Source organism: Natrix helvetica (genome assembly GCF_964273705.1).
Source record: "Natrix helvetica genome assembly, chromosome: 1".
Classification (NCBI taxonomy): Eukaryota; Metazoa; Chordata; class Lepidosauria; order Squamata; family Natricidae; genus Natrix; species Natrix helvetica.
The window spans coordinates 45,996,149-46,021,250 of NC_138548.1; the positions used below are offsets into that span (position 1 = coordinate 45,996,149).

Sequence of the window (25,102 nt, forward strand, 5' to 3'; positions counted from 1 at the left end):
CTTCCTAATAATAGGTTTACCGCATAGAATCCTGTAATGAATTTAAAGTGGAAGTGGTTTCATCTCTTTTGATGATCAGAAAAGGGCTTTTTTATTTAGAAAAAAACCCCCATCCAAATAGGAATCTGGCTTTTGTGTTTTTTATTGTATCTGGATACAAAAGGTTTCAGTATATTTTTGTTCCCAAATCTTTGGCTAGTGACAAAGACGGACAGCCAATTAGTGAGCTTACTGAATGAAGTTTTGTTATAAAACAGGCTCTCTTTCTAAGGCTTCTAATTTTCAAGAAAAAAATCTTGCTGTCAAGTTGACAGCCGGAGAAGCAGAACTGTTGAGAAATTCTGTAATGCAATGATAGATGTCCATATTAAATGCCAGTGTGGTATAATCCAAACTTGGTTTAGGATTGACGATGAAAAGCAGTTTTGACCAAAAATATTTTAGAAGACTCTTTAAACTGTTGGATTATAGCTCCTATTCCCCTCCATGCAGCACAATGAGCATGGAAAGTATTGGAAATAATAGTCTAAATAGAAATTTTGGAGTATTTGATTTTAAAAAATGGTTGGCTTGAGGAAAGTATTCTGTTCTATATTTTGGAGAAGCTTTCACATGTCCTCCATAGATATATATCACTCCTTGGGGATACCTGTTTGAGAAAAAGTTTCCTAAAATTTACAAATAATAATTTTGCATAGTATAAAACTGTACAATATATGCAATGATAACAAAAAGGAATAGTGGCAAAGGAAGATATTTTGTGAAAATAAGAAATTTGAAAACCTGAGATAGTGCTTCTTTTAAGTGGACATGAATAGAAATGTGTTCATGTAAATTAATTTTAGCTGCCAAAGTTATAAAATAATTGAGGTTTTACAATAGAATTTGAACTCAGATCTACCTTTTGCTCTTGATGTTTGCCCTTTTCTCTCAGGTACCTACCTCAAAAAGCTGTTGTTTTGGGGGTAAAGTAGAGATCCTCTTGTAAGTTGTCTTGATCTCTTGAATATAAAGCTAACAAAAATAAATCAATAAGTGGCTAGAGTTTTCCACAAGAAAGCTGAAATCTGCTTCTGTAAAGTCTTCCAAGATTTTTAAGACTTGTTGCTGGAAATGATGATTGTTATGAATTACTTGTAAGCTTCTCTGGTAATTCTAAAAAATGTGTGAACCTGCTGGTTAATTTAATTAAAGTAGATATTGTTTTTGTAAAGTGTGTGCAGAATATTGTTTTGGGTTTTCTTCATGCTCCATTTTATTTGGATTGGTTATATGTGGAATAAGATTTAGATTCTTAGAGGCTTGCCAAAGGCAGAATATTTTTTCTAGTTTAAAAACTGGGAATAATCTAAAAATAACTGACATGAAGAAAAGGTTTAGTTTGTTTTCAACAAATATTTACATGCTATAATATTGCCAAGGCGATATCAAATGAAAATTGAAGAGGAAAAGAAATACATCAAAATAATAAAAATATTTAAGATTTAAAAACATGTTAATTGTTTTAATAAGCTTAATAAGAAATATGTTTCTTACCTGCTGTTGCAGAAGTGCCTGGATGGAATTACTTGGTAGAGACGTGTTGCTGTATATCATCAGTATATTGATGATATTTGTCAGTGTATTAAGAATGTATTAAGCTCACCCAGTGCTTTCATGAAGATGTCAAATAAAAGCAGCAGAGAGGGAGTAGAACCCTGCAGGATCCCAAAGTGCAGTGCTTTATGGCCATGCCTCTCTCCCCAGAAATACAGGTGTTAAATGTATCTGTGTTGGAGCTTTCAGCAGCTGCCCTATTGAAAGTCAGATCATAAGGTGAAAACGGGTTCTGTAGAAATCTCGACCTAAGCAATGTAAGGTTTTGTACTGTATAGTGAACACTTTAAATTGGGTGTGGTATGTAGTTTGCAACCAGGCTACCACACAAAATTCATTGTCTGAGATACTAAATAAATCTTATATATCTGAGAGCAAGCTATATACACCAATTTATATCAGATTTCTCTCCCAATATTTTCTATTGTTTCAATTTGTATTGAATTGATTTAACAATTTGAAAGAACAAGATTTTGAAAGAGCCAATATAACCTCTGTAAGATCATCTTTTAGTTTCTAATGTCCTCTGCATGGTTCTCATGCCTGATTTGTTACCATATCCAATTCAGTGCCAGTTTTGAAAGCTGAAAAATGTGCAGTTTTGATTCTTTTATCTAATATTTAGTTCTTTTTGACAAATTCTTTCATAAGGTAATAATACACTTTTGGCTGAATTACACTGCTTCAAAATTCATTTTTAATAATTATTTTGAATATGCAAGTTCACCACTCCTGCTAGAAATGAGTGAATGTCTAAATTAGCTCTGTGCATCTCTGCCTTATTATGTAACATTTCTGTCATCCACTCTTTTACCCAAAAAAGTTTGACTGCTTTCAATCCCAGCAGGTTTTATTCTGTGCACTTTCTTAGTTAAATTTCTGTATTTAACACCTATTCAAATAATCACTGGAAAAGTGTGTCCCATGTGTGAGCAAGGTCATTTTTCACAAAAGCATGGCTATAAAATCGGGGTATCAGAATACTGTAGAGAGATAAGTATAACTAGTCCCTGTGACTTCTGGAATAACTGTAATTTTGTAGTTATAAAAAAATTAATTCAAACCATTAAAATATTGCTGACTATCAAGCCTTGATTGGAAAATGGAAATATAGTACCACTATTTCTTAAAATGAAAAAAATATAATATACATTTCTTTATGAACATATTAATAGCAATATTATGTTTACCATCATCCATGGGGTACATAGAATAGGTTCACATGTTACATTAAGTTAGGGGTGTTCAGCTCATTGTAATTTTTTTATGCTGCAGGTTTACTGGTTTTTAATTGAATTGATTCTGCTTTTGTTTTAATTGTACTTTGTTTATCATAACTACCTTGAATATTATTTTTAATGTATATACAGAACATTAATATATAGAAATGAATTTTTATACATTCTTTTTGCATACAGGATAGTGCAAAAGTGATGCCTATCCACATAAATAACAACAAAAACCATTAATATTGACTTTTCAATGCCTATTTTAATGAGTAATAAGAAATATTTTATTGTCCAGATATTTTGCATTGGTTGTAAGTGTTTATTTATTTATTCTCTTTATGTTGCATATTTCAAGTTCTGTGAAGAATGAAAAACTAATGTTACTGCTATTATTAATTCACTGTGAGAGTTGTATTTTCTCTCTGGCAGGCTTTAACATGGAGATATTTGGCTGATCAAATATTAAAGGGAGAGAGAAAGACTGGGAAGCCTCCACAGTGATTTGTTTCCCCAGTTCTGGTTTTCATTTGGCATAAATTAAATTGATAATCCAATGAACTAACTGCAATATGTAACATGGTAGAGATGTGTGGTTGAGCTTTTTAGTCTTTTTCTTACTACCTGAGTTATCTTTTTCAGTAGCTTTTCTAATCACAAGAAGAGGTATATAAGCCACTTGTTTTCCCTCCCTCCCTTTGGTTGCAACCCATTTTAACTTACAGCTGAGCTTATTCTAAGCTGTGGAGAGATAGAAGATTTTTGACTAGACAAACCTGATAAGGAAATATATAAGTATATTAATATATACGTATATATTATACATAATATATAAGTATAATAGATGGTTTACTCCAACTCATCGTTTGTTTCTCTGCTTTTAGATATTTATTATCTATTTATTATCATATTTATTGCATATAAGGGACGTGGTGGCTCAGTGGCTAAGATGTTGAACTTGTCGATCAGAAAGGTTGGCAGTTCAGTGGTTCGAATCCCTAGCGCCGCATAATGGAGTGAGCTCCTGTTACTTGTCCCATCTTCTGTCAACCTAGCAGTTCGAAAGCGTAAAAATGCAAGTAGAAAAATAGGGACTACCTTTGGTGGGAAGTTAACAGTGTTCAGTTCACCTTCGGCGTTTAGTCATGCTGTCCACATGACCACAGAGACGTTTTCTGAGAGTGCTGGCTCTTCGGCTTTGAAATGGATTTGAGCACTGCCCCCTAGATTCAGGAACGATTAGCACATACAATATGTGCGAGGGGAACCTTTACCTTTATTTATTGCATCTCCCTTCTTTCTCTAGTACTTCTACTGCAGACTTTCAAATGCACTTGCACAGATGTAAATATGAATCTTTCTCTGTCATGCTTTTGTTTAAGGACCTGACATTCATGGTTTTGAGGCCTGAAATAGCTAAAAATTATTATGAAGATGCAAGCCTTAAAAGATCAAGTATACCATTAAACCCAAATTCTGGAGATGCTTTCATAACTGAGCATTGAAGAATTGAAAAAAAATGAGGACATACTTGTATGGAAGCCCATCAAGCTTTTCCTAAAATATCAAATGCAAATGTCTACTTTTTCTGAAGTATACACACACACACACACACACACACACACACACACACACACACACACACACACACACAGTTACATACCCAGTCTTTGAGCAGATAATGAGTTTTTCAAAGCTCTTTTATTCTACTTGCCCCCTAAATATATTCACAATTTAATAAGAATTACAATGACATGTTTTGTAATTTTACAAAAATTACAACAATTTGTAATTTTTTCAAGACCCAATAGGATTTCGGCTTTCAAAATCCCTGCCCTTTGGATCAGTGACTGTCTTTAATCCATTCTTCCTCATAGAGCGGTTGCTAGAATAAAAAGGAATTGGTGTGAGGAGAATCACTTCTATGGTCCTGATTTTCACACAAAAGCCAGGGAAATATACATGTATTATAGATAGCTAGATAAGATTTGACAGAAATAAATCAGTTGTGTTATATATCGTTATGGAGGCTTGTTTTTAGTGCACTTTGTTAAGTTGAAATCTCAAATTACAAATAAATGAAAAGTTTTCTGACTTCGTAACCCCGAGAGAATAATCCCTACTTATTACAGTTGCCTCAGAAATACTGCATATAGACTTTGGACAGGGTTAGTAAAGGCTAGCTCTGTACATTCTGTTCAGAAGAAGTCAAGTCCAATGCCAGAAGCACTGAAATCAGTGGCAAAGCATTAAACTGTACAATTTATGGAATTATGTTGTGCCATAAATCTTTTGTTGAAGAATACAGAATGTACAAATACTATTTGTTTTTGTGTCTAAGATAAGGTGTAATATTACAAAAACCAAATCCTAAAATGTTAAACTTTAATTCTAATCTACAATGGGATATTAACCATATTTGATTTTGAAAATATGTAAAACAATTTTAAACTGTTATATATAAAATATGTTGTTGCAGTCTACAGAATAACAGTGAGATAAAAAAAGTAGTAATATGTAACATTTTACACAGTATGTGGTTTATACTTTAGTAATCCATACAACCAACTAAGAAAGATTGGGTTGATTTTAATTGAAATTATACCATCATAAAGACAAAAAGTTAAAAATAATTCCAACAGTATAGGGAAAATGTATTTTATTTCCAAATTTAAAATATTTACTTATAAATTTCAGAAAAGCAGCTGTGGCACAATTGTAGAAGAAAAATGGTTGAAGAAGGAAAAATTAATCATTTAATCATTTTATGGAGAAATTGTGGCAGAGATTTTGGTACTACTCAATTCTCTGTAAATGGTAATAGTATGGCAGTGGTTTGTCATTCCCTTATAGAACTTAAAAAAAGCAACCTGCAGTCTTGCCTAAAGCCCAGCAATTTTCTGGTGGTCTCACATGCAGGCCTTTAGTTTCTGAGCTTATAGATATAAGATTAAGTTTGTGCTATTATCTGCTGAATCCAATTGAATGAGTAACTCTAGTATGTGAGTGTAATAAAAATTCTATTAATCTAGTCTAGTCTAGTCTAGTTTTGTCTAGAATCTATTTTGTTTCTAAAATCCACTATATTTTCTATCACTGTTCAATTCTACCATTGGCTCCCTCAGATTAAAACTCCCACATCTTGATTTCTTTTTCTTCTTGCTGATTATGGAATCAGAATATATAAGCAATACACATAATTAGTGCCAAAAATTAATGTTTTATTATCACTATATCAAATATACATATTATTTAAAGGGAAATACTGAAAGAAGCAGGTAACAGGAGAACAGGAATTCCAGTCAGAAAATGACATTCTGTTTTATAGTTGTGGTCAGTAGAAGTCCATAAGAAATATGCACTAAGAAGGAGCTATTTCTGTTAGAAAAGCTTTATTTTGTTGACATAAAGACTTTATGCCAGCATACAAAGAAAACATGGAAAGAATCCAAATTCGGTTCAGTTTAGAAATATTTACTTTTTTGCAGTTACAAATTGTTCTCAGAATATGGAAATATTCTTGCAAACATTATAATCTGTCTAATAATTGGATGACATTGTCGGTTCTTGCTATTAGAAATTATGATCTAGGCAAGGTATTTAATATTTAGAAGCCAGTGTACACCACATGGAACAAATTTCTTCCTTATCTAAGCATTAAGAATTTTCTCATGCAAGAAAAATAAACTTCACAAGATTGATCTTTATGCTTCTTCACTTTTGGATATGTTTTCTGAAGTGAATAGTTCTTAGCAAGGTAGGGATTTTTTGTATTGTGATAGTCATATCATAAAAGGCAGAATACGAAGGCATGTGCATGCATAGAAAGATACTTCTAGACAAAATATACATGAATAGCAAAATCAGTAAAATCATATTTTAACATATGTATTCATATGTTTGTTTTTCATACAGCCTATTTATTTGAGCCCTGGTAAGAAGGAATGCTTGTTCTCACAACTCATGTAATTTTATTTAATATACTTGTGTAATGGAATGGTTATTTAACGTGACTGTTACTCTCCTATGTTAAAGATTCTGTTAGTATACTACTATAAAATAGCCTTCCTGAAGCATCTGCACTGTCTGTTTCTTGTATTTGTTGAGCTGAGGGCTGAGAAGATGTGCAATAGAATGGAAAGGAAGAAAAGGGTGGGGGGGGCAGAGACAAAATGTGTGGGTTTCATGTTTTGACTGATGTTCTCTGATCTCAGCTTATTATTCGCTCCTGACTTTATTTTATTTTTTAATCAAATAAAAAAAACTAATTTAGAAATAGAGTTAATGTGGAACAAAACATCCTTTTGGCATTTTCCCCAGCTATTATAACATTCATTCTCACAACAACATTAAAAAAATCCTTACAACTTAAACCATTTACAGCAACAAGAAAATAAGACAAAGAAATAGTTGGATATGAGAGATTCTATAGAAGACAGTGAAGTTGTCACATGTGGGAGTTTCTCCACTTTAAGATGGCCAACCTTGTCTAGGATTGGAAGTTAACAGTGTCAGTTCTAGATGGTACCTAGATGGACAACTGCTTGACAATTCCAAAGATATGGACTAGCCACGGGTGTCAAACTCGATCGTGTCATGTGACATCATATGACATATTGCAATGTTTTTTATACTTTCTGGAGCCGGAGTGGGCGTGGCCTATGCATGATGCTATCCGTGGACTTAGACCATGACAAAACACTTCTGTACGGTTGCCAAAAACAGATCTATCCACTAGGAGTTAAGCTTGATTCAAAGGAAATATTTATAAAGCACAGCAGAGTCTTACAAAACCTTTTTTTAAAATTTGGTGATTTATAACAGGCCAGAAAACTGCAAATATGCTTTGTCTACTTCCTATTGATCTGAAATAGAGTTCTAGACATCATTCGAACATAAATTGACAAGATTTCTTGTTCTAATGAAAGGAATCCTGCAGGGCAACTGCATATATACAATAAGCTCCTTCTTCAGATTAATACCAGTTGTGTATTATCTGTCTATCTATGTGGCAGACATAACAGGCAGGCTTTGTTGGAAGATATCAGGCAAAAAATAGTTACCTTTCAGTGGGAATATCATTTAGAATCTATGCAGTAGACTCTAATGTCCATGTTTTCATGCTTTTTTGAAGGCTGCTAAAGAGGTAGGGATGCGGTGGCTCAGTGGCTAAGACATTGAGGTTGTCAATCAGAAAGGTCGGCAATTCGGTAGTTCGAATCCGTAGTGTTGTGTAACGGAGTGAGCTCCCCTTATTTGTCCCAGCTTCTGCCAACCTAGCAGTTCAAAAGCACGTTAAAAAATGCGAGTAGAAAAATAGGGACCACTTTGGTGGGAAGGTAACAGCGTTCCATGTGCCTTTGGCATTTAGTCATGCTGGCACATGACCACAGAGACAACTTTGGACAGCGCTGGCTCTTTGGCTTTGAAACAGAGATGAGCGCCACGCCCTAGAGTCAGGAACGACTAACACATATGTGTGAGGGAAACCTTTACCTTTACCTTAAAGAAGTAGGAGTGGGGGTCCATATAAAACTCTATCAGGGTCCTCTTCAATAGAGAAAGCTTCCTTCCTGGGGCCCTGTTAGATGGCATTGCTTCATTGACAGGACACAGAGTGAGCTAACTGTATGTAACATATTGTATAGAAATGATAGGAGACAAATGGACCCTCAAGTACCTAAGTTAAGGTCATGTAGGGTTTTAATGGACAATGAGCAAGTACAGGTAGTCCTTGATTCACAACCACAATTGAGCCCAAAATTACTGTTGTTAAGTGAGATACTTGTTAAGTGAGTTTTGCTCCATTTTATGACATTTCTTGCCACAGTTGTAAAGTGAATCACTGCAGTGGATAAGTTGCACAGTAGTTAAGTGAGTCTGGCTTCCCCATTGACTTTGCTTGTCAAAAGTTTGCCAAAGGTGATCACATGACCTTGGGACTCAGCAAGGGTCATAAGCATAAACTAATTGCCAAACATCTGAATTTTGATTACATGATCATGGGGATGATACAAAGGTTGTAAGTATGAAAAAGGTCATAAGTCACTTTTTCAGTATTGTAAATGAACTGTTGTAAATCGAGGACTACCTATAAAGCAATCGACTGAGGAGATAGGCTATCATCAAGAATTAATCTGTCAAACAGATGCAATCAGCAAAATTTTGTTTAGTGTAGAGGGAAGTCTGATAGGTACTCATCTTACTTATAATCCTAAAATATAGGAGATATCCGGATGTGAATCCCTTGTTGTGAAATGGGGCCCTGGGAGGCAGATGGGCCTGCTGATAGTATACCTGGCTCCCCGCCATACATCAGCGACCCTGCCTGAGCTCCTCGAGCTGATCTCATCGGTGGCGGTTGAGACCCCCAAACTTTTAGTGATGGGGGATTTTAACCTGCCGTCGGTGGGAGAAGCATCAGAAGGGGTTCGGGAGTTCATGGCTTCCATGATACCATGGACCTGACTCAAATGATTCAGGGCCCGACACACGAGGGAGGTCACACCCTTGACCTTGTTTTTGTCTCTCGCCAGTGGTTGAGTGATCTGGGAGGAGTGAATTTAACCATCACTCCTCTGTCATGGTCAGATCACTTACTCCTCCGACTTGACTTCCCTGGTGCTACCCCTCGCTGCGGGGAGGCGGAACCGGAAAACACTAGATGGTTCCGCCCCAGGCGCTTGATGGAACCAGACAGGTTCCAGACGGAGCTTGGGCCACCTCCTGCAGCCCTGACCCGCCCTCCGGTAGAGGACCTGGTGGCCGCGTGGAATAATGCGACTACCGGGGCCTTGAACCGGGTGGCGCCTTTGCAGCCTCTCCGGCGGCAACGATCCACCCTGGCTCCTTGGTTCACCGAGGAGCTAAGGGTGATGAAGCGCCGCAAGAGATGCCTAGAGAGTCGTTGGAGATCCTCCCGATCCGAATTTGACCGAGCACAGGTACGAGCCCATTTAAGGACGTACCTAGTGGCATTGAGAACGGCCAAACATCAATATTGTGCCGCTCTCATTGCATCCGCAGAGAACCGCCCTGCTGCCCTGTTTCGGGTGTCCCGCTCCCTTCTGTTTCAGAGGCCACGGGAGGCCCCTTTACAGGGTAGGGCAGAGGAGTTTGGGAAATATCTGCAGGATAAAGTCGCTCAAATCCGGAAGGATTGGGTCCCCTTCAGTGGCCCAGTCGAGACGCCAGTGGCGAGTCTTGAGAAACCTTTTTGGGAGGAGTTTGACTTGGTTGTCATCGAGGATTTGGACAGATTGCGTGGACGACTGCGACCTACCACATGTTTGCTGGACCCGTGTCCCTCCTGGCTTGTACTGGCATCCTGGGAGGTTACACGCGACTGGCTCCTGGACCTAGTGAACGCTTCGTTGGGTGAGGGGTCTCTCCCGGCCGCCTTGAAAGAGGCGGTGGTGAGACCCTTGCTCAAGAAGCCTTCCCTGGACCCTACGGAGCTGGCCAATTATCGTCCTGTCTCCAACCTTCCCTTTTTGGCGAAGGTTGTAGAGAGTGTGGTGGCTTCTCAGTTTCCACGACATCTGGAGGAGAATGATTATCTAGACCCGCGCCAGTCCGGCTTTCGCCCTGGGCACAGCACGGAGACGGCCTTGGTCGCGTTGGTTGATGATCTCTGGAGGGCCAGAGATAGGGGCTGCTCCTCTATCCTGGTCCTATTAGACCTCTCGGCGGCTTTTGATACCATCGACCATGGTATCCTGTTGCACCGACTGGAGGGGTTGGGGGTCCGGGGCACCGTTTTGCGGTGGTTCGGCTCCTACCTCTCCGGCCGGATGCAACGTGTGTTGGCAGGGGAGCAGAGGTCGACCCTAAGCCCCCTTACTTGTGGGGTGCCACAGGGGTCGGTCCTCTCGCCACTCCTGTTCAACACATACATGAAGCCGCTGGGTGAGATCATCCGTGGTTTCGGGGTGGGATACCATCTGTACGCTGATGATACTCAGCTGTACATTTCCACCCCGAACCACCCCAACGAGGCCGTCGAAGTGATGTCCCGGTGTGTGGAAGCCGTACGGGTCTGGATGGATGACAACCGACTCAGGCTCAACCCTTCCAAGACGGAGTGGCTGTGGGTTCCGGCTCCCCGGTTCAACCAGATAATTCCATCTCTGGCCATTGGGGGCATTCAACTCGCCCCCGTGGAGCGGGCGCGCAATTTGGGCGTCCTCCTGGATGCCAGGCTGTCCATGGATGAACATATGACAGCCGTGGCCAGGGGGGCATTCCACCAGGTTCGCCTGGTGCGCCAATTGCGCCCCCTATTGGACCGGGACGCCCTACGCACAGTCACCCATGCGCTGGTGACGTCTCGCCTGGACTACTGTAACGCTCTCTACATGGGGCTTCCCTTGAAATGCACTCGGAGACTGCAGTTGGTCCAGAATGCGGCCGCGCGGGTGATTATGGGGAGTACTAAGTACTCCCATGTGACACCTCTCCTGCGCGAGTTGCACTGGCTTCCTGTGGTCTATCGAGTGCGTTTCAAGGTCTTGATTACGATCTTTAAAGCGCTCCATGGCTCAGGACCTAGTTACCTGCGGGATCGTATTCTGCCCCATACATCCCTACGACCCATCCGCTCGCACAGAGAGGGACTTCTCCAGGTGCCGTCCACCAGACAGTGCCATGGGGCGGCGCCTAGGAGCAGAGCCTTCTCTGTGGCGGGCCCAGCCCTGTGGAATGACCTCCCCCCGGATATTAGGACCACTACTGACCTCCGCTCCTTCCGTGTTAAGCTCAAGACCCACCTTTTCCAAATAGCTGGCCTGGCTCATCCATAACTTCGTAACGCTCCTGATGGGTTTTTTAATTTAGTAATTTTATTTAAGGGGATTTTAAATTGTGTTTTTAATTGTGTTTTTTAATTGTGTTTTTAATTGTCCTTCACTTATAAGTCAACTCTCCTCCATGCACATATGTATATGTCTCTGTTCTTTTTGTATATATGTTTGTCTTATGTGTATTTTTTATCCGTTTTGATTGTACGCCGCCCCGAGTCCTTCGGGAGAGGGTTGCGGCTAATCAAATAAAATTATTGATTATTATTATTGATTGATATGTAAAAGCAAGATTTAATGTACTCCCATCTATAGTGTTACCAGCCTTTTTTTCGCCGGGGTGTTACTTGGAACCCTGACAGCTAGTTTGTGTTAGGGTTAGCATCTGAGCTCCTATGAATCAGGATCAATAGTGAACATTAAGCATATCTTATACTACACCTTTCATAGAAAGTCCTATGCTAAGTATTATTTATACATCTTTCCCTGCAATTCCCAGATTACTTGGAGCAACTCTACACCTTTTTATTCTTGTCAAATGAGAAACATTACACATAATATGGCAAAAAAATTTATGTGATCACATGTAAACGTTGATAGGAGGTAATGTCTAGATTACTTATATGTCTTCTGGTGTCTCCCAGAAGAGTATACATAATTTTAGCTTGTTTTTATAATGTTCTGAATATATAATGTATCATTGTTGCAATGCTGTTCATTAATTTGTCTTCCTGACTCCTGGCTTCAGTAATAAAGTTTTAATTGAACTGAATTAAATTAACACGTTCTAAATTTTAGATTACAGCTTACTTAGGTTTAATTATATAGCTTAACATCACAGAAATTTTGTAGAAAGAACATTTTATGCATTCTTTAAGGATTTTACTTTGATTTGATTTTATATGCATCTTGTATATAAAAGGAGAGAAGCAACTTAGAACTGAGGAGAAATTTCCTGACAGAACAATTAATCAGTGGAACAGTTTGCCTCCATAAGTTGTGAATGCCCCAACACTGGAAGTCTTTAAGAAGATGTTGGATAGCCGTTTGTCTGAAATGGATAGGGCAGTGATGGCGAACCTATGGCACGCATGCCACAGGTGGCACGCGGAGCCATTTGTCAGGGTATGCGAGGTGCTGCACTGTCAGCTGGCCAGCGCGCACGCATGCGCTGGCCAGCTGAGTTCACCCTTTTTTAAAGCCATTTTTTCGCCCTCCCCAGGTTCCAGAGGCTTTATAGGAGCATGGGGAGGACGAAAAGAGCCTCCCCCGTCCCCACGGAGGCCCTCTGGAGGCTTCATGAGCTTCCCTGAAGCCTCCAGAGCGCAAAAACCCAGCCCTCCAGCAAACCGGAAGTTCGGGAACAGACTTCCGGTTTGCTCGAGGGTCATTTTGAGCGTTCCGAAGGCTTCAGGGAAGCCTCTTGAAGGTCCCTGAAACCTTTGGAGCACTTAAAACGACCCTCCGACTTCTGGTTTGCTCGGAGGGTGGTTTTGACTGCTTCGGAGGCTTCAGGGAAGCCTCCTGAACGTCCCTGAAGCCTCTAGAGGGCTTCCGGGGGGCGAGGGAGGCTGTTTTCGCCCTCCCCAAGCTCCTATAAAGCCTCTGGAGCCTGGGGAGGGTGAAAAAAGCATGCACACTGGGGGGGGTGTTGCACATTGCATTATGGGTGCGGCATGCCTGCACACTATCCCCCTGCGCTCCCACACTTATGGCACGCAAGCCAAAAAAGGTTCGCCATCGCTAGTATAGGGTTTCCTGTCTAGGCAGGGGGTTGGACTAGAAGACCTCCAAGGTCCCTTCTAACCCTGCTATTGTATTGTATTGTATTGTATTGTATTGTATTGTATTGTATTGTATTGTATTGTAATTCTATTATTTAGTATTTATAGAATATTTGATACTATATTAATATTTGATATTTTGCAAAAAGAACAAAATAAAACTGATGATAGACTACTTCTCATGTATAATACCGCTTGACTTATGCATTTCAGTATATGTTATAATAAAAAAGGACTGTATATACGTGTTATAGCTATCAGAATATTAACATATGGGAATATAGACTTCTGTTATAGTGCCCTATTTCAAATTCCCCTTCCTCTTATTTATAATAATCATCATCATATTATGTATTATAGTATAATATAAGATTCTTGTTACTATTGATAGAAGATGATTGGTAAGAAAGGGAGAATTTGAAATTCATAAACCTCTTGAAAATACATATAACTTTGAAGCTGCCGTCCTATGAATATTTACAAGGGAGTAACTACTCATAGGCAAGATAGTTTAAGTTTTTATTTTCATAATTAATATATGAAGAATAATAAGTTATGATATACACTTGGAGAAATTTTGTTTTTCAAAATCCTTAATTCAGTAGGAAATTTATTAATGGTATGTATTCTGTGAGACCATCACACTTTGTCAGTCAACAGCCATGGTCACATGTCATTTAAGCCACAACAATAGTTGATATAAACATGTTCTAAATAATCAAATTGTAGTTGTCTCCTGCCTCAATCACAGTTTCAAAATCTTGTCCATCAGGTGTAGTAAGTATGTTGTATGCTGATTATGGAAATAAGATAGGCAAGACAGGACTAGGGAAAACCATTCTGTCAATTTAGATCAAGTGTCTTCTAAAGCCTTTTAAGAGACTAGTTAAAGAACTTTTGAGTAAGAAAATCAGGAGGAAAAAAATCTAGAATTTAAATAATGGAACATGAACTTATATGTAGAATTTAACTTTAGCTTCACTCTTGTCTGGAGTAAAAAAGACTAATCTTGCTGAGTCATGTCCATAAGCCTTCTGATGAGTAAACCAATTCCTGAATAAAGGATTAAGTGTCCAGATAGCCAGGTTTTCCACTATGACTAGTGTGAAGCCTATTATCTAGCGAAGCAGAATTAGAGGCAGTTGGATGCAAGCAGTGTGTTTATGACACATTCACACTTACTTACATGGCTTGGCTTGATATCCAAATGAAGTATTTTGTAGTTCATATAGCTAAAGTAAATATGAATACAAGCTTGGTTTATTTTATTTTGGAATTAATTTTTGTTAACCGCCTTGAATACTCACTGTTTGTAACTATTTCAGAAAACTTCAGCATGAAATATAGACAGGGAAATAACAAAGCTAGGCTTTGCACACACAATATTTCAAGTTCAGCATTCAGGACCCCAACTGAAAGGTTAAGTGTTTACAGTGCTATAAAATACTCTGCGCTGTAGGGTCTACAAATCTCTTGTCTGAGTCACCCTCACCCCTCCAGCTTTGATTCCAGATGATAACCTACAAATCCCATCCTTGCCTGACAGCAGCTTTGCTTATAAAGTAGCTCATGGTTTGTAGGTGAATGTTCCATGCAGAAGTCATTATTATATGGTATGTACAATTCTGCTTGAGAGAGATTCCCTAAGTTCAATTATACTCCATAAGTATTTCCTTCAAAATTTATTTTATTTATTTATAACATTTATTGGCTGCCCATCTTACCATGTAACTCTGAGTGTCTTAACAATAGTAAGTTAAACCACCAAAACTTTAACCTTAGACTATCTACTGTTGACCTCACCCCATTCCTAAAAAGTCTTTAAAGCGTGTGCATAATCGCACCAGTGTGCCTACCGTCCCTGTCCTAATATTCCCTTGTATTCGTATTCATTTCAATCATGTCTATACTTATATCTGTTATCTAATTCATGCTTGGTGAAATAAATACAATAAAATAAATATACTAAAAACACAAATAAGTTAATACAAGCCAAAGGCTACAATCCAATTAAAGATGGGGAAGGTGGGACCAGGGTGGGAGGGAGGTGGAAAATATTATTAATTAAGTTATTGGGAAATAAAGAAATATCGGAAGGGCAGATTTAGAACTTTATAGAATAATCCTCTTTTTTTCTTCCATTATCACATTTTTCTCAGCTCGACCTTACCAAACGGATAGAAGATCAGGGCCCATTAGATGTGATCATACATAAACTGACAGATGTCCTAATTGAAGCTGACCAAAATGACAGCCAGTCATTGGAGTTGGTTTATAGGTTCCAGGTAAGTAGTATTTATTATAAGCAATTATCAGCTACATTATCTTTCCAATCCGTCTCCAAACAATTCTTTTAGGTCACAGTTGAGAATTGCCTAAAAATATTTTCTGTAAAGAAAGAATATGGAACGTGTTCTTAACCTTAATGGTGAAGGAGCTATCACAACTGAATCTTCCTCTCCTGAAAAACTTCATGTTACCATAGATTTAAAAACACATCTTTCAAAAACAATGAAAAAGTGTGACATCAATAAATAAAACAAACATGCAAAGAGATGCAAATCACACATTAAAAACTACTGCATTACTATAATTTTGCATATGGTAGTACCTGGGATTGGTGCTGTCGGTCTTACTACCGGTTCGCAACCCACCTACCCGCCGTGCGCACTGTTCAATGGAAATTGTTCTGCGCGCATGCTCAGAACAATTTCCAGTGAACTGCGCACGTGAGCCACTAAAATTCAACATTGCAGCAACATCAGCTCCGGAGGCATTGGAAGTATTGGAGGCACCGGAGAGATCCCCGAAACATCGAAGGACTTAAGGGAGAGAAACAGGAAACATCTGATAGGTGAGAAGGACTGGGAGGTGGACGGAGACTGCTGGAAGAGACAAGGGGAGATGGCTGCGACGATGGTTGAATGGAGGAAGTTGCAGCCAGAGAACCCCTTGGGATATTTTGTCATCTTGTCATTCCTGGCCGTTTGTTTCTGGCTACTCCCATTCCCCCCCCTCCCGGGCCCCTGCTGGCTCGAGCAGACTAACATTGAGAGCCAAGCAGCTGGGCCAAGAATCCCCCCCCATCCATCGGGGGGGCCACATCCACCATGAAACAGATGAATGGAACTATCACCTATCCTCTACCACCATTTACCATTTACCATCTTCGCCTTTCCCCCCACCATCTGGGATATCTAATCATGGCTTGCTCTCCCCCCCCTTTTTCTCTAAGTTCTGAGTACCACCTGGACATTGGAAAAAACCCTCCGCCCTCCATTGAGACTCTAGCCCACTGGTTTTCAACTATTAACTTTTATATCATCTGCACCCCTATCTTATCGGGATGGTCAACAACCTACCAATTTACTCGAGGACAGACCTGCTGCGCCTGCGGGAGGCCCCTCTCTCGCAGGTATGGCCCTTGGCTCTCTCAAGGGCCAGCCTTGATGACGGGTTCGTGAACCCCGAGAGGTGGAAGAAGAGGAAGCTGAGGGGCTTTTTAGTAAAATGTTTTATACTGTTTTTAGGGGGTCCCAGGGTGGGGGGGAGGGTTAATCAGACCGGGAGGACGGCCAGAGCCGGACAGACGGGTGAGTCCAGGAAGGACGGGGATGCGGTGGAGGGGGGGAATATAAAGGTCACGAAAGCAGAGGGTTGTCCTATTACAACGGTCGCGGGGAGGAGGGGATGCGAGGACAGGATAAGATCCCAAGGTCGGTTGGGAGACCGCGGCTGCTGGTTACGCCCGGTCGCTTGTACCAACCCCTGCAGCCTAGGTGGACAGGCGCTACAGAGCCAGGGCCTGCGGCTGATGCTTTGCAACGCAAGGTCTGTCATCAACAAGGCCCCCCTCATTAATGAGTTGATCTCAGAGGAGGAGCTAGACCTTGCAGGGATAACGGAGACCTGGTTGGGCCACGAGGGTGGTTTACCCCTCGTAGAAATGTGCCCACCGGGTTTTCGAGCATTCCATCAGCCTCGGGCCCTGGGTAAGGGTGGTGGGGTGGCGGTGGTTATGCGGGAATGTTTAGAGCCGAGGGAGTTCACTGTTCCTCAGATACCCGGGTGTGAGTCCCTTGGTGTGAGTTGGGGCCCAGGGAGGCAGTGGGGCTTGCTGATTGTATACTTGGCTCCTCGCTATGCATCAGCAGCCCTGCCCGAGCTCCTCGAGCTAATCTCAGCGACGGCAGTTGAGACTCCCAGACTTTTGGTCATGGGGGACTTCAACTTGCCGTCAACGGGAGCGGCTTCCGAGGTGGCTCGGGAGTTCATGGCTTCCATGACGGCCATGGACCTGACCCAATTAGTGCAGGGCCCCACTCACGAAGGGGGCCACACACTGGACCTCATTTTTGTATCTGAACAGTGGACGAGTGATCTGGGAATAGGGGATTTAGTTATCACGCCCCTGTCATGGTCAGACCACTCATCCCTCCGGCTGGACTTCCCTGGCGCTATCCCCCACCGCGAGGAGGCGGAACCAGACTCTATAAACTGGTACCGCCCCAGGCACCTGATGGAATCTGATAGATTCCTGACGGAGCTTGGGCCAATACCTGTAGCCTTGTCCCGCTCCCGTTCCGAGGACCTAGTGACTGCCTGGAATAGGGCGACGACTGGGGCCTTGGACCGGGTTGCGCCGTTGCGACCTCTCCTGCGGCATCGACCCACCCGGGCTCCTTGGTTCACTGAGGAGCTCAGGGTGATGAAGCGCCACAGGAGACGTCTAGAGAGTAGGTGGAGATCCTCGCGCTCCGAATCTGACCGAACACAGGTAAGAGCCTATTTGCGGACTTACCTTGTGGCAATAAGAGCGGCCAAACGTAGACATTGTGCTGCTCTTATTGCGTCCGCCGATAACCGCCCTGCCGCCCTGTTTAGGGTGACTCGCTCCCTCTTATTGCAGGGGGCGCGGGAGACACCCCTACAGGGAAGAGCAGAGGAGTTTGGGGAATATCTTCAGGACAAAATCGATCAGATCCGGAGCGGGTGGACCTCCGTCAGTGGACCAGACGAGCCGCCAACAGCGAGTCTTGAGAGACCATTCTGGGAGGAGTTTGACTCTGTTGCCCCCGAGGATTTGGACAGGCTGCGTGGACGGCTGCGACCCACCACTTGTTTAACGGACCCGTGCCCCTCCTGGCTGGTACTGGCAGCCTGGGAGGTGACACGAGGCTGGCTCCTGGGCCTGGTGAGCGCCTCACTGAGTGAGGGATACTTACCAACCGCCTTGAAAGAGGCGGTGGTGAGACCCCTTCTCAAGAGGCCTGCGCTCGACCCAACGGAGCTAGCTAACTATCGTCCAGTCTCCAACCTCCCCTTTTTGGCGAAGGTTGTCGAGAATGTGTTGGCGCAGCAGCTCCCACGGCACCTAGACGAATCCGACTATCTAGACCCACGCCAGTCCGGCTTCCGACCCGGACACAGCACTGAGACAGCCTTGGTCGCGTTGGTTGATGATCTCTGGAGGGCCAGAGATAGGGGTTGCTCCTCTATCCTGGTCCTATTAGACCTCTCGGCGGCTTTTGATACCATCGACCATGGTATCCTATTGCGCCGGTTGGAGGGGATGGGAGTCGGAGGCACCGTTTTGCGGTGGTTCGGCTCCTACCTCTCCGACCGGAAGCAATGTGTGTTGACAGGGGGGCAGAAATCGTCCCTGAGGCCACTCACTTGTGGGGTGCCACAGGGGTCGGTCCTCTCGCCTCTCCTGTTCAACGCATATGTGAAGCCACTGGGTGAGATCATCAGTGGTTTTGGGGTTGAGTACCATCTTTACGCTGATGATACTCAGCTGTATATTTCAACCCCAAACCACCCCAACGAGGCTGTCGAAGTGATGTCCCAGTGTTTGGAAGCCGTCGGGGTCTGGATGGGGGACAACAGACTTAAACTCAACCCCTCCAAGACCGAGTGGCTGTGGTTACCGGCACCTCGGTTCAGCACCTCGCCCATAGGGGGCGAACAATTGTCCCCTGTGGAGCGGGCGCGCAATTTGGGCGTCCTCCTTGATGCCCGGCTGTCAATGGAGGACCATGTGGCAGCCGTGGCAAGGGGGGCGTTCCACCAGGTTCGCCTGGTGCGCCAATTGCGCCCCCTACTGGACCGGAGTGCCCTGCGCACGGTCACTCATGCGCTGGTGACGTCTCGCCTGGACTACTGCAATGCTCTCTACATGGGGCTTCCCTTGGGACGCATCCGGAGACTGCAGCTAGTTCAGAACGCAGCCGCGCGGGTTATTATGGGAAGTACACGTTACTCCCACGTAACACCTCTCCTGCGCGAGCTGCACTGGCTACCTGTGGCCTTTCGGGTGCGTTTCAAGGTATTGATCACCATCTTTAAAGCGCTCCATGGCAGTGGACCTAGTTACCTGCAGGATCGCATCCTACCACACACATCCCTGCGACCTATCCGCTCACACAGAGAGGGGCTCCTCCTGGTGCCGTCTGCTGGTCAATGCCAGCGGGCGACACCTAGGAGTAGATCCTTCTCTGTGATGGGCCCAACCCTCTGGAATGACCTCCCCCCAGACATTCGAACTACCACCGACCTCCGTTCCTTCCGGCAAAAGTTAAAGACTCACCTATTTCAATCAGCTGGCCTGGCACTTTCTTAGTTTTACCTCCCGGGGATTTACTCATTTTAATTGGGTTTGGGGTTTTAATAAGCTTTTAATGTATTATATTTATTATTCTATGTACAGTCTTACAACCTCCTCCACCTACGTATTTAATTATTTAACTGTTTTTGTATGTATTTTATAACGTATTTTAGGGACTGTACACCGCCCCGAGTCCCTTTCGGGAGAGGGGGCGGTCTATAAATATGAATAATAAATAAATAAATAAATATCAGCAGCAGCGAGAGAACCGGTTCAGGGGTGTGTCAGGCCTGGGTCGCTGCCACTTCTGTGACCCAGGCCTGAATTCCACTACTGGTTCAGGTGAACACCTCAATGTAAGGAAATGTTGATGTCTGAAGAGGCACAATGTTGGCAGTGGCCAGGAGAGCCTTTTGCCAGTTCTGGTATGTTCATCAACAGCCAAGATTGATCTTAGTTAATCTAGACAGCTTAAAGATGTGACTCTTAGATCACTGGTGTCAAACTTGATCATGTCACATGAATATTGTGACTTTTTTTGCCTTTGCGGAGCTGGAGTGGGGGTGGCCTGTGCCTGACATATCCAGGCCATCAGTTTGACACCCATGACCATGGTTAAGGAGTTAGAGACTCTCAGTACATTATCAAACACAATTTTACATCAGTTGAATTGGTTATCAATTCAAATTGTTTATGTTAGTCTTAAATCTCTAAAGAGTTTAGAACCTATTACTTTAATAGCCACATTCATTTATATGATATTGCAAATACATTAATTTCTTTTTCAGGATCTGCTAATAAAATCTATTAACACAAAGAACAAAATTGTCTTGATCCAATATTTATGGAATTCAATTGCAGTTGATTTAACTCCTTATATAAGCAACTTTAAAAAGGTCTTCAACATTTCTTACTTCATTGCTGTCATTTCTTAAGGGTTTATATGTCATGTGTGAGTCATAGAATTTTTATCTCATAATTTCTGATATATCCAACATATCTTATCTCATTCTTCTTGCATGGACTTTAGTCCTTGGCTCAGAAATGTTAAAGTGATATTGTGAGAGCTTGGCTGTAAAACTGTCTTGAATAAATAAGATATAATACGAGTAGTTCTTCCCTTAATACTAACAGTAATAATCATGAAATTATACTGTCTAAGCAAAAGAAAAATTAACTAGGCCAGGCAATTAAAAACATAAGTTACTTATCTTTAAAACACAAAATGAACGTATGACTAGTTTCTTGTATTCCTTTTAAGAGGCACAGTTTGTACGAATAATATATGACCTAGATTGAATGTTTTGGCAAATTTTGTTCTTTTCTTTCTTCTCTTTTTTTTCTTTTTCTTTTTGGACCATATCATAGAGACACACTTCAAGGTGAAATGTACTTAAATGAAGAACCATTCAAAATAATATCCACAATTGTGTAATATTTTAGGAATAAAGTCAGTAAAATTGTTATTCATAGATATTATTCTGCTTAGATTTTCAAAGTAGATTTCTCTATGGCATTGTGTGACATATTTGGATAGGCCCTGGGCTCATTATTAATAAATCAAATTATATTTTGATTATGTCACACGAATTAATAAAACAGTGGCCTCATCCTATTTTTAAGAGTGAGCACCTTCATTGTTCTAAAGCTTACCACTGGAATTAGGGAGCCCCCCAAAAATGAGGAGCCTGTTAAATCTATGTAGTTAGATTGCACTCTCCCATCTTTTTATTATAGTATTAAAAAGTTTTAATTTGTTTTTAATTGTTTTAATTGATTTTAATGGTGAAAGGCTATAGCGTTATGGCAGTGATGGGTAAAGGAAAATATGGGAGGAGTTGGCCACTCTTGGGCAACACAGGACTGTTGCCTTGTGCCAGTTTAGTATTCCAGTTCCTTGGTCTCAACTCCAGTACCTTTTCAACAGACATTCAATGGCCCTGGCTTTCAGCTGCTGCTACTGAATTTTAGGTCATTTTGTAATAAGCCTCCTTTATTAGTGATTTAATGGAGTGGGTCAGCTTGTCCTGTATCACCAATTCTGGAATGTGATTGCTCTTTTGGAGATATGCCCAGCTGGTAACATTATGGCTGTTGTCATCCAGGAATCTCTTACAGCTTTCTGGAATGCTGCACCACAGGTCCCCAGATGTGAAATCCTGTTCATTAAGTTGGTTTCTAAAGATCAGTTGGAATTTTTGCTGTTGTACAATCCTCTCTGCTACATAACAACTTCTCTTTCTGAACTCCATTTCTCAGTTGGCAGTAAAGTTCCCCAAACTTGGTTCTGGGAGACTTTAATCTTCCTTCTCTGGGAATGGGGCCTGAAATGTTTTGAGAGTTCATGGCCACCATGATCACCATGGGCCTATCCCAGATCATCCAGAGCCCAACATGGGACAGGGAGCTCCCAGCAGATCTGTTGTTCCTTCCAGAGCAGTGGCTATGTGATCTGAAGGGGAGTGAGTTCTTGGTGTCTCTCTTGTCATGGTCATATCATGCCCTGATTTCCATGGGATTCTGTAATGCAAGTACCCACTGCATAGAGGCTAGATTCATTAGATAAATCCAGCCCTGGTGACTGATGGACCTGGATGGGTTTCAGAAGGAATTGGAGGTTGTTCTTGCTAATCTGCTGTATGGTTGTAATGGAACGTGTGGATAACCTTGGAGGATGAGGGAAGGGAAACATTCAGATAAGAAGAGGGGAAAGCCTCAAGAAAATCAAAAGTTGGAGGAAGAAAGTTAGGAAATATCCATCCTAATTGAATAGGCTGATAAATGTAATGGCAGAATGGTTGTCCCAAAGGTGATTTTTTTTTAAAGGCAACTTGGATTTTGTTTTTTCTCATCCAAGAAGCTTTTTCAGTTCTGACTGAATGGTGGAGGATAGAAGGACTTATATTCTTTGCAGTCATCTGTTCGTTAGCATACTTTCTGAGAGTCGTTGAGGCCACTTGGAAGTTTATCTGTACGATCAGGGTCACTTGAATAGTGCAAATGGGTGTGGAGCCTTCTTGGAACTCCTGAAAGGACTGTGTTGTAAACAGGAGATAGGTGATGTCGTATTCCTATCCCTTTATTGAGAGGCGGCTGTTCAGTCTTAATGTAGATGGCATCTTTGTCCTCCTCCTTCAAACTAAAGGTCCTCACTGTCCAGAATGTGGACATTACTGTCTTCAAAAGAGTGACTTTTGTCTTTGAAATGCAAATAGACTGCAGAATCTTGCTTTAATGGGTTTGTTCTCCTATGTTGTACCATTTGATTGTGAAGTGGTTTTTTGTTTCTCCAATGTACAGATCTACACACATCTCACTGCATATATCACATTGCTCAGTTTGTCTTTGGGTATTTTATCCGTCGGGTGGACAAGTCTCTGCCTTAGTGTAATTTTGGTTTTAAAGTGCATATATATATTCAGTTGATTGAAAATCCTCCTGAGCTTTTCTGATATTCCTGCAAAGTATGAAATGACAAAGTTGCTTCTGTTGTGAAGAAACTCCTACCTGGTCTTTTTTTGGATTTGATGAAGGCCCAGTTGAGATAGCCACAAGTTCTGAAGGTTTCCTTGACGTATTTTAGTTCTTTTTCTTTTCCATCTTTGCTGGTAGGCAATCTTTCAGCCCGATGGTGTAGGGTTTTGATCACTCCCATTTTGTGTTCCAGTGGGTGGTGAGAATCAAAATATAAATATTGATCTGCATGTGCAGGCTTTCTGTTAATTTCAGTAGTAAGGCTTCTATCTTCCTTAAGGTATACTACACAATCCAGAAAGGCCAGACTATTTTTCTTAATGTCTTTCTGAGTGAACTTAATCTGTCCACAGAGTTGATGTGTTTGATGAAGGCTTCCAATTCCTATGTTTTAATCTTGACCCAAGTATTGTTCCAGGCTCCACTTTTGGCTGTGACAGCCTCCTGCAGCCCTCTGCCAGCGAAAATGCAGCTCAGGGGGCCGCACGTGGCCCCTCGAGTTCCATTTTTGTTGGCAGATGGCTGCAGGAGGCCATCATAGCTGAAAACAGGACCCAGGGGACCACACACAACCCCCCCTGCTTCATTTTCACTGGCTGCAGAAGGCCATCACAGCCGAAAACAGAGCTCAGGTGCCCATTTTTTCTAGCAGAGTACTTGGGCCACCCCAGGCGCCCCAACACGTGTGATGTCAAGCTGGCCATGCCCCCCCCCAAGGTCAAACACAACACTGATGTGGCCTTCAGTGAAATTGAGTTGATACCCCTGTTCTATGTACATGAATGCTTTTATATTATAATACAGTGATGGCAAACCTTTTTTGGCTCACGTGCCAAAAGCAGGGAAGTGCAGGGGGGTCGTGCACGAGCGTGCCACTCATGTGCATGTTTCCCCCCTCTGCACGCATGCACGCGTGACAAGTGCTTCCCCTGTTCCTGAAATTCTGGCTTGCCCGTAGGGCTGGTTTTTCGTGCTCCAGAGGCTTCAGGGAAGCTCCTGAAGCCTCCAGAGGGTGAAAAATGGCTTCAAAAGAAGGCCGAAGTGAGCTGCCAGCACGCGCATGCCTCCATGACCTGACAAATGGCTCCGCATGCCATAGGTTCGGCATCATGGTTATAGAGGATTCTTTTACAAATTTTACTTAATTCACATAGAGATTTTTATGAAAAACATACATTTTAAGTAATTTTAGTTTAATTTAACTTCTTACTTCTTCATCCTTATTTCTTCAGTTCATTGGACATTATTCAACAATTTTCAAAAAGCTGTAAAAAAAAATTAAGATAGGTAATGAATTTCCTTGGATAATTTTTCTCCCAGAATAAAAGGGTTAAGACAAGAAAGATGAGTTCATCAGTGAATGTTCTCTTTAGATCTGCTTTTATCTCCTCTCCATTAGCAAATAGACATTAGCTGTTGTTGTTTTAATTTAGACGCTGCATGTTTGTATGGCAGCCAATCCGTTTCATTACACAATGTATATTATATTCTTCGATATTCCCTAGAATTCACTCTGTGTAGTCTGTAGAATGCTGTAGAATGCTTTTAGTTCAATGACGAGTTCTTTAAGCATTATTGATTTTGCCATTGCTTCAAATGTACGTTGCCCAGAGCTAC

The 25,102-nt window shown here is 41.8% G+C and overlaps 1 protein-coding gene across 1 annotated transcript in view; it reads left to right on the forward strand.

The window, feature by feature from the left end:
* The window catches only part of ITPK1 (inositol-tetrakisphosphate 1-kinase), a 134,854-nt gene that overhangs the window by 60,810 nt on the left and 48,942 nt on the right, over positions 1-25,102 (forward strand). The window contains exon 3 of the mRNA XM_081937055.1: positions 15,564-15,689. Coding sequence (XP_081793181.1) covers positions 15,564-15,689 — 126 coding nt within the window. The remainder of the gene's footprint in view (positions 1-15,563; positions 15,690-25,102) is intronic.